General features: G+C 38.5%; 2 protein-coding genes across 2 annotated transcripts; both read left to right on the top strand.

Moving 5' to 3' along the window:
• Positions 1–5,492: 5,492 nt before the first annotated feature.
• LOC119769088 (craniofacial development protein 2-like) lies at positions 5,493–6,592 on the top strand. The gene is made up of 2 exons (XM_038260991.1): positions 5,493–5,503; positions 5,683–6,592. The coding sequence occupies exons 1-2, from the start codon at positions 5,493–5,495 to the stop codon at positions 6,590–6,592; spliced, it is 921 nt and encodes a 306-aa protein (XP_038116919.1).
• Positions 6,593–6,715: 123 nt separating this feature from the next.
• Positions 6,716–8,596, top strand: LOC119769087. The gene has a single exon (XM_038260990.1). It carries the CDS (start codon positions 6,716–6,718, stop codon positions 8,594–8,596), a length of 1,881 nt encoding a protein of 626 aa, XP_038116918.1.
• The last annotated feature ends 1,879 nt before the right edge of the window (positions 8,597–10,475 follow it).

The raw sequence follows: 10,475 nt of genomic DNA, 5'->3' as shown, positions 1-10,475 counted from the left end.
ATTTTCTTATTTTCTTATTTTCTTATTTTCTTATTTTCTTATTTTCTTATTTTCTTATTTTCTTATTTTCTTATTTTCTTATTTTCTTATTTTCTTATTTTCTTATTTTCTTATTTTCTTATTTTCTTATTTTCTTATTTTCTTATTTTCTTATTTTCTTATTTTCTTATTTTCTTATTTTCTTATTTTCTTATTTTCTTATTTTCTTATTTTCTTTTCTTATTTTCTTATTTTCTTATTTTCTTATTTTCTTATTTTCTTATTTTCTTATTTTCTTATTTTCTTATTTTCTTATTTTCTTATTTTCTTATTTTCTTATTTTCTTATTTTCTTATTTTCTTATTTTCTTATTTTCTTATTTTCTTATTTTCTTATTTTCTTATTTTCTTATTTTCTTATTTTCTTATTTTCTTATTTTCTTATTTTATTATTTTCTTATTTTCTTTATTTTTTCTTCGTTTTCTTTATTTTTTTATTTTCTTTATTTTTTTTATTTTCTTTATTTTCTTTATTTTCTTTATTTTCTTTATTTTCTTTATTTTCTTTATTTTCTTTTTTTTATTTTCTTTATTTTCTTTATTTTCTTTATTTTCTTTATTTTCTTTATTTTCTTTATTTTCTTTATTTTCTTTATTTTCTTTATTTTCTTTATTTTCTTTATTTTCTTTATTTTCTTTATTTTCTTATTTTCTTATTTTCTTATTTTCTTATTTTCTTATTTTCTTATTTTCTTATTTTCTTATTTTCTTATTTTCTTATTTTCTTATTTTCTTATTTTCTTATTTTCTTATTTTCTTATTTTCTTATTTTCTTATTTTCTTATTTTCTTATTTTCTTATTTTCTTATTTTCTTATTTTCTTATTTTCTTATTTTCTTATTTTCTTATTTTCTTATTTTCTTATTTTCTTATTTTCTTATTTTCTTATTTTCTTATTTTCTTATTTTCTTATTTTCTTATTTTCTTATTTTCTTATTTTCTTTATTTTTTCTTCGTTTTCTTTATTTTCTTTATTTTTTTATTTTCTTTATTTTCTTTATTTTCTTTATTTTCTTTATTTTCTTTATTTTCTTTATTTTCTTTATTTTCTTTATTTTCTTTATTTTCTTTATTTTCTTTATTTTCTTTATTTTCTTTATTTTCTTTATTTTCTTTATTTTCTTTATTTTCTTTATTTTCTTTATTTTCTTTATTTTCTTTATTTTCTTTATTTTCTTATTTTCTTTATTTTCTTTATTTTCTTTATTTTCTTTATTTTCTTTATTTTCTTTATTTTTTTATTTTCTTTATTTTCTTTATTTTCTTTATTTTCTTTATTTTCTTTATTTTCTTTATTTTCTTTATTTTCTTTATTTTCTTTATTTTCTTTATTTTCTTTATTTTCTTTATTTTCTTTATTTTCTTTATTTTCTTTATTTTCTTTATTTTCTTTATTTTCTTTATTTTCTTTATTTTCTTTATTTTCTTTATTTTCTTTATTTTCTTTATTTTCTTTATTTTCTTTATTTTCTTTATTTTCTTTATTTTCTTTATTTTCTTTATTTTCTTTATTTTCTTTATTTTCTTTATTTTCTTTATTTTCTTTATTTTCTTTATTTTCTTTATTTTCTTTATTTTCTTTATTTTCTTTATTTTCTTTATTTTCTTTATTTTCTTTATTTTTATTTTCTTTATTTTCTTTATTTTCTTTATTTTCTTTATTTTCTTTATTTTCTTTATTTTCTTTATTTTCTTTATTTTATTTTCTTTATTTTCTTTATTTTCTTTATTTTCTTTATTTTCTTTATTTTCTTTATTTTCTTTATTTTCTTTATTTTCTTTATTTTCTTATTTTCTTTATTTCTTTATTTTCTTTATTTTCTTTTTTTCTTTTTTCTTTATTTTCTTTATTTTCTTTATTTTCTTTATTTTCTTTATTTTCTTTATTTTCTTTATTTTCTTTATTTTCTTTATTTTCTTTATTTTCTTTATTTTCTTTATTTTCTTTATTTTCTTTATTTTCTTTATTTTCTTTATTTTCTTTATTTTCTTTATTTTCTTTATTTTCTTTATTTTCTTTATTTTCTTTATTTTCTTTATTTTCTTTATTTTCTTTATTTTCTTTATTTTCTTTATTTTCTTTATTTTCTTTATTTTCTTTATTTTCTTTATTTTCTTTATTTTCTTTATTTTCTTTATTTTCTTTATTTTCTTTATTTTCTTTATTTTCTTTATTTTATTTATTTTCTTTATTTTCTTTATTTTCTTTATTTTCTTTATTTTCTTTATTTTCTTTATTTTCTTTATTTTCTTTATTTTCTTTATTTTCTTTATTTTCTTTATTTTCTTTATTTTCTTTATTTTTTTTATTTTCTTTATTTTCTTTATTTTCTTTATTTTCTTTATTTTCTTTATTTTCTTTATTTTCTTTATTTTCTTTATTTTCTTTATTTTCATATCAACAAAGTAGTCTACCATACCCACTGAAGCTATTGGCATATGATCTGGAGTCAAAATCTATCGACCTCTTGCTTGTTACAGACCCACAGGAATCAATTTCGAGGAGTTCTGGATGATCTTTGATATCCCAACATATCAACAAAGTAGTCTACCATACCCACTGATGCTATTCACATATGATCTATCGACCTCTTGCTTGTTATGGCGGTAGACTCACGGACCTAAACTTCTGAAAGTACTTGATGACTTAGGATAGCTGAACAAATCTACAACATCCGGTTCGAACATGGTTGCTGTGTTTGAAACGGAATTCGTATACGATTCTAGTGAGATTCCGTTTCAGAATTCGAATTGAATTGATTGGGTATCTTGCAACATCAATTTATGTTGCGTGACATTTTTTGGAAGTGTTGCCAAAAATTATGAAAATTTACCAGATTTCGGCTTTAGTGGTACCTTGGTCAATCTGTTTTATTATATATATTAACTATTCTAGTTTGCTTGTCCTGTCCCATATTTCACAACTTCAGTTGTTTTCTTGTAAACTTCTCGTTACAAGTTGGTAGTTCTGTCTAGTTGCAAAATAAGGTTTCTGTATTCTTTCTTTCTGTGTTAGTCTGTTATTCAATGTTCGATTTTATTTTAGTTTGTACTTATCCCATTTTTTCTCTTTTTCTCTTTCATGTACCTTGCGAGCATACGATGTGTGTGTGTGTGTGCAACCAACCAAACGGGACCACGCGGTCACTTCTTACAAATTGAGTTGTTTCTATGTATTTTAGATCTACATTCTATACATGCAAATAACTCGCATAGGCATTTGGTGGGTGTTAGCTCTGCCGAGCTTCGGTGACCCATTTCTACGCTGGCTAGCCGAGCGCGAGGTACCTCAGCTTGAATCGACAAGCCCCGCCCTGAAGAACGTTTGCATCGATCGGATTCAAACGTTATTTAGAACTTCTGAACCCTTGTCAAATGGACAAGGACCCAGCGCGTATTTAGCAGTTAACATTTGTTATGCATTTGTTGTTTTGGATTGATCTCACCAAATATCAGCTGTTCTCTCCCAGTTTGTCCTCATTCTCACTCTACGAACTGCGCCAGCGGCGCGATGATATTCCTTCAAAGTGATGTTGATGGGGCTCGGGGCAGACATCGAAGTTGCAGCGTAGCTTGGATTGTTTAAACTCGCCGCTACTATTTCTTCACTTTCCAGAGCCGGATATTCAGCCACCGCCCTGATGTAGGCTTTCTTCTCCACGTCGTTCAAGCACAATGCACAACTGGAACTTTTCACAATCACACAATTTCAAATAATTTCACTGTGCGATAACATCGAAAAGTCTAAGAAACAACACACTCAAAGCAAGGATCGAACACGCTATGAATGACGGCGACGACGACGATGGTAAACTTTACGAAGGCTTATGGACGCGCGAGCGGAAGTCGACTCCCGACGACATCTCCGATACAAACCGCCTAACTTAACCCAGCTCTTCCACAGATTTCACAAAATAAAAATATAGCAATTTAATGTTTATAAACAGTCCTGAGTCCTCGGATAACACTTGTCAAATTGCGAACCCACGAAGCAGAAATTGATATTTCTGACATCTCGTCGAGCAGAAAACTGACGCGACACGAAAACGAAACGCGAGCCCGAAGCGCAAAGAAGATGAAGAAGACAACTTTTTAGGCATTCAATATTCGTATTAAAACACCAAAAAACAATTGAAAACATTTGAAAATCCACATGGAAAAAATAAAAGGAACATCTGCTCAACTTTTTCGCACAAAATCAACACTTTAAAATCACTTTTACACTGTACAATGACGAAATAAACAGCCGCACTGTTTCCGACGAACCGAACGCTACCACAGACTCAACAGATCCCCCATGTACCTTGCGAGCATACGATGACCAAAAAAGTCATTGTATAAGCCAACACACGTGTATTTTTCACAAAGCCGCGAAACAAAACAAGTGCGTGAATAACAATCCGTCGTTGAAGCTAAAAAAATGTGAGAACAATATCGCGCCGTGGTTCAGATAATAAGGCGAAGAAAGTCAGTGTCTTGCGAACCTTCGAGGTGAACGGACACTAGAGCTGCGGTATTTTTACTACCTAAGCTCAGAGTTATTTCAAACAAAATTCACAGTCTTTTTAAAGACTACCTGAGTTATTTTCCAAAATTCTAAACAGTCTTTTCAAGACTAACCCCACCTGAAATTTTGTTGTATTTTACAAACGAAGCCATCTTTTTAAGAGAACTTTGCTTGCAAAATGCGTCAAAACAAAGGTAAACGCAAATCTTCTGAAGATTTGGTCGTTACGTCGGTGAAGCGTTTGAACGCTAAATCGGCTAACGGAAACAGAAAAAGAAAACAGCCTCATCCGAGGTCTGATTCTGATTCTGAAAGTGAGGTCAATCCTCCAATTCCATTGGCAAACGGTTTCGGTGTTTTATCCGAAACTATGGACAAGGATCCTTCTCCTCGTACTGAGCCTTCTGCCGTCGAGAAACGAGTAAAGGCTCCGCCAATTGTAGTGACTTCCGTCTCCGATTTGGCCAGCTTTCGAACGCAACTGAAGAATTGCAAGGAAACTTGCCATTTGAAGGTTTCGTTCCAGCTTGGTCGAAGAGGAAAATGTCGCTTGTTGACGGAATCTTTACAAGATCACCAAACTTTTGTTGGTTATTTGAAAAACCACAAACACAATTTCTTCACGTATGAGACCAAGAATGCTCGTCCATTCAAGGCGGTCCTGAAAGGTCTCTCCAACGACTTGTCGGTGGATGAGATCAAAAACGAACTTAAGGTGTTGCTTGGCTTTGCCCAATCCCAAGTAATACCAATGTAGAAAAAATCAAACGGGAATGTTTCTCGCTTTGGTTTGACTTCACAATTTTATCTGATTCATTTCAACAGAAATGAAATCAACAATTTGAAACTTTTGGACAAAGTTCAGTTTTTGTTCCATGTACGGGTAAAGGAATACTAGTAACCATTGGAGAGATCGGGTAACCAACCCCGGTGGGAACTTTGGTAGTATGCTGACAGGGTAAGGGGGGCTCCACCCTCTTCGGAGGGTGTAGCTGTACCCCCGTTACGGTGTCGAGAGAAAACCGCAGCTGGGTCCCGGAAGCTGGAAGGTGGCAGCCCCAACCCGAGACTAGGTATTCGCAGCCCTGGTTAGGCGGCATACCGAAGCGAAACACCAACTCAGAAAAACAAAAGAAGAAATTCAGGACGGATAAATCGGCATCAGACCAGGCGATGTAAAAAGGACAACGATTGGAAACTCGGTACTTGGAACGTTCGAACTCTCCAAGATCCTGCACGTGCTGGCCTTCTTGCCCGGGAGCTGCACAAGCTGAACGTGCATGTGGCCGCCTTCCAGGAAGTTCGATGGCCCGGTCATGGAGAGCGAGAATTCACGGCGGTGGACCCCATCGCCAACACCTCTTTCAAGTACCACATCTACTACAGTGGCGGCGAAAAGGCGATGCACGGAGTCGGGTTCGTAGTGATTGGGGATCAGAAGAACCGAGTCATCAAGTGGAAGGTGGTGAATGACCGGATCTGCGTGTTGAGAATAAAGGGCAAATTCTTCAACTACAGCCTGATCAACATCTACGCGCCGACGAACGACAAGCCCGATGATGATAAAGACGCTTTCTACGAGCGTCTCGACAAGACCTATGGAGAGTGCCCAAGACACGACGTGAAGATAGTCATCGGAGACGCAAACGCGCAGGTCGGAAGGGAAGCCTTCTTCCATCCTGTCATCGGCAAGGAGAGCCTTCATCCTCGCACGAATGACAACGGCCTCCGTTTGGTCAATTTCGCCGCAGCCAGAGGAATGGCTATCTGTAGCACCTTCTTTGCGCGCATGAACATTCGGAAGCACACGTGGCGCCACCCGAATGGCGAATCGTGCACACAAATCGATCACGTTTTGGTGGATGGTCGACACTTCTCGGACGTGATGGACGTCCAATCGTACAGAGGACCGAACATCGACTCTGATCACTTCCTGGTAGCGTGCAAGATCCGAGCTAGGCTGTCGAACGTGTTGACCCCGCGGACTGCGAGGATAGCGCGGTTGAACTTCCAGCGCCTCGCGAGCAGCGACGTTGCTGCAGAGTAGTCGGAAGCTCGACGAGCGGATCAACGAGGACGCGCCTACGGGTAACCTGGACGCAAACCCAAAGGGTGGTTCGATGCGGAGTGCCAGCGAGTGACGGACGAGAAGAACGAGGCCAGGAAACGTATGCTGGTTAAGGGTACGCGCCGAAACTGTGAGCGATACAGTGAGCTGCGACGAGCTGAGAAACGAACCCACCGCCGAAAAGAACGGGAGTACGACGAGAGAGTACTTGCCGAAGCTCAAGCACAGTACAACGCGAACGATAAGCGGAGGTTTTATGCAACTGTCAACGGTGTAAGAAAGAAAGCGTCGCCTTCCCCTGTTATGTGCAACGACAGGGAAGGTAACCTGTTGACAGATAAGACAGCGGTAGCGGCCAGGTGGAAGGAGCACTTTCAACAGCTGTTGAACGGTGAGATGCGAGAGGGAGTCGTCGAGGACAGGATGAACGTTGAGGATGATGGAATAGCTGTGGACCCGCCTACGTTGGAGGACGTGGAAAAAGCCGTAAAGGAGCTCAAGAACGCGAAATCCGCGGGAAAGGACGGACTTCCGGCCGAACTTTTCAAGCACGGGAGCGCGCGGATGATCGAGATTCTGCATCAAATCGTCCAGCGAATTTGGTGCGAAGAACAGCTTCCGACCGACTGGTTAGACGGGCTCATCACCCCAATCTACAAGAAAGGGCAAAGACTCGATTGTGCCAACTATCGAGGCATCACAATCCTCAACTCAGCGTACAAAGTACTATCCCGAATCCTGTGGAGCAAGCTGAGACCGTTGACCGAGACCTTTGTCGGCGAATACCAGTGCGGTTTTCGAGCGGGTCGGTCAACGACGGACCAGATGTTCACTCTGCGACAAATCCTCGACAAGTTCCGGGAGTACAACCTGCAAACACACCATTTGTTCATCGACTTCAAGGCGGCGTACGATTCAGTCAAAAGAAACGAACTTTGGAAAATTATGCTAGAACACGGCTTTCCGGCGAAGCTAATAAGACTGATTCGTGCAACGCTCGACGGAGCAAAATCAAGCGTGCGAATAGCTAACGAGACATCTGAAGCTTTCGTTACGTTGGATGGATTGAAGCAGGGCGATGCTCTCTTAAACTTACTGTTCATCATAGCGTTGGAGGGTGCTGCTCGAAGGGCAGGCGTGCACAGAAACGGAACACTCATCACTAAATCGCACATGCTGCTTGGTTACGCTGACGACATCGACATCATTGGTATTGATCGTCGTTCAGTGGAGGAGGCGTTCGTCCCTTTCAAGCGGGAAGCTGCGAAGATCGGACTGACCATCAACACAGCCAAGACCAAGTATCTGGTTGCTGGCAGAGCGCGTGGCAGTGCAGGTGATGGTGTTTCGGAGGTGGAAATAGATGGAGAAAGATATGAGGTGGTGGATGAGTTTGTATATCTTGGTACACTTGTGACGTGCGACAATGATGTGAGCTGCGAAGTGAAACGGCGGATTAGTGCTGCAAACAGGGCCTTCTACGGTCTTCGTAGCCAGCTAAGGTCCCGCAGCCTAAGGACGCCTACGAAAATCACGCTGTATAGGACCTTGATACTCCCTGTAGCTCTTTACGGTCACGAGTCGTGGACGCTAAAGGAGGCTGACCAGAGAGCACTTGGGGTCTTCGAGCGGAGAATCCTGCGTTCTATCTTCGGCGGCAAGCAAGTAGGAGACCGGTGGCGCAGGCGCATGAACTTCGAGCTGTACCAAGACTACAAACATGCTGATATCGTAAAAGTCATCAAGCACGACAGGCTTAAGTGGGCTGGACATGTAGCCAGAATGTCGGACGAGCGGGCGGCTAAAACGATATTCAGCAGCGAACCTGGACGGGGTCGTCGGCTTCGTGGAAGGCCTCGTACGCGTTGGCTGTGTGCAGTCGACGAAGATGCAAGAGCGGCCAACATTGTGGGCGACTGGAGACGAGCGGCCCAAGAACGAGCATCCTGGAAATCTTCGATTAGTTCAGCGTTGGGTCGATAGACATGTTGCTGATAAAGTAAAGTAAAGTAAGTACGGGTAAAGTGGGAGCATTTTAAGAAACATGGCGGTAATGGCCAAAATCTGACCCAGTGCCGGCGTTGCCAGGCATTCGGTCACGGTACTGATCATAGCGCCATGGTTCCAAAATGCATGGTTTGCGGGGATTCTTCTCACGACAAGGACAATTGTCCCGTGAAAGAAGTCACCCAATTTAAATGTGCAAATTGTGGTGGAAATCACAAATCAAATTTCTGGGATTGCCCCATCAGAAAAAAGGTTTTGGATTCTCGTGCTAAGCATCAGCCGAAATCCAAACCGAAATTTTCTCAAAGTCAGGTTGTACCTGCATCTTTAAATCAAACGTTCGTGTTGTCTCTTTCGAACAATGCTAAAAATACCCCTACCGTTGAAAAGTTAGGTAACGAAAACGAAGTTGACTTTATAGCTGTCGGCCACCATTGCTAGTACCAACCACTAGTGTCTTCCTTTTTAACTACAAGGACTTCGCCGCCCTGGGCTCCTAAGTGTACTAGAGTATGGCACGGAGCGACGGCGCCGAATACCCATATTTACACAAAGAATTTTAGAGCGCCCGCCGCGGGATTCGAACCAGCAACCTCTGGATTGGGAGCCAGTGCGCGGTCCGATTGATCCACACGGGCGGGACTCAAAGTTAGGTAACACTAATGGTATTTCTTATGCCAACGTCGTTTCGGGTTCGGGTTCATCCACGAATTTTAAATCCTCTACCAATCTTCCTGAAATTGGGCAGGTACCTCAAATTTCATTTGAAAATGTTTCTGCTGGCAACGCTTTGGGATCTTCTGATCTCGGCGATGTTACGTTTGAAAAAATGACTTTTTTGCTAAACTCACTGTTTGGTTTGATTCAAACAATGAGTAATGCTACATCCATGATGGAAGCAATCCAGATTGGATTAAAATTTACGAATGATGTTGTTCTTACCCTGAAGTTTAATCATGGATCTAAGTAATTCCATCAATATTATGAATTTTAATGCTCGCTCTTTAAAAGCGAAAGAAAATGAATTTTTCAACTTTTTACGAGTTCATAACGTGCATGTTGCTGTTATAACCGAAACATTTTTAAAAACTGGCACTTGTGAACGGCCCGAGCGGTTTAGGCTTTCAGGATTTTTGTGATATTTACTTGTAGAGTCAAAACAGATCAGTAAACTTCACTTATTTGTATATTACACTTTTTGAAGATTACATTTTTGCGGTAACACTCTCAACTTTTACGCGCACGATCACATCACTCAACTATTTGTTGCTAATTTCATTAAGCCTTTCGTCGAGCCAATTCTCTACGTTGAAGCCAGACTTGTCCTCCAGACCTCTTCGCCGAGCCATGCCAGACCCGAACTCCTAAGTCCCGGGTGAACTCTTCACGGCGGCTAAGTCCCGGCGGCTCTTCACAGCGGCTAAGTCCCGGCGGACTCTTCACAGCGGCTAAGTCCCGGCGGACTCTTCACAGCGGCTAAGTCCCGGCGGACTGCGGCCTCCACCGCTAAGTCCGGCTGGACTGGGGCCTCTGCTACTGGTGGCTGCTGGCGGGTCTGGCTGGTCTGGGGCGTCTTCTGGAACTGGACTGGAACACGAACTGGAACTAACTGGAACTCCTCAAGAATTTTGGGGTTTTTATAGTCAGTCCCCGAAAACTCTACTAAATTTTGTTCTACTAAAAGTGGTCCGTTTCGATGAGAAGCATCGATGAACCTCATGAATTAAATTATGCAGACCTCTGCAATTCTTCATGACATTCCGTATGGTGTAGTGAGTACACCTCAAAATCGGAAGTCATGGGTTCGAACCATTGTCGTGAAACTTTAAATTATGTTATTGGAATATCAAAATTA

This window comes from Culex quinquefasciatus, chromosome 3 (assembly GCF_015732765.1).
Source record: "Culex quinquefasciatus strain JHB chromosome 3, VPISU_Cqui_1.0_pri_paternal, whole genome shotgun sequence".
Lineage (NCBI taxonomy): Eukaryota > Metazoa > Arthropoda > Insecta > Diptera > Culicidae > Culex > Culex quinquefasciatus.
The sequence above is the reverse complement of the archived record's forward strand: the minus strand, read 5'-3'. Positions and strand labels throughout refer to the sequence as shown.

Excerpts from the sequence above, each read along its gene's own strand:
- LOC119769087 (XM_038260990.1), top strand. The coding sequence starts at position 6,716 with ATGCTGGTTAAGGGTACGCGCCGAAACTGTGAGCGATACAGTGAGCTG.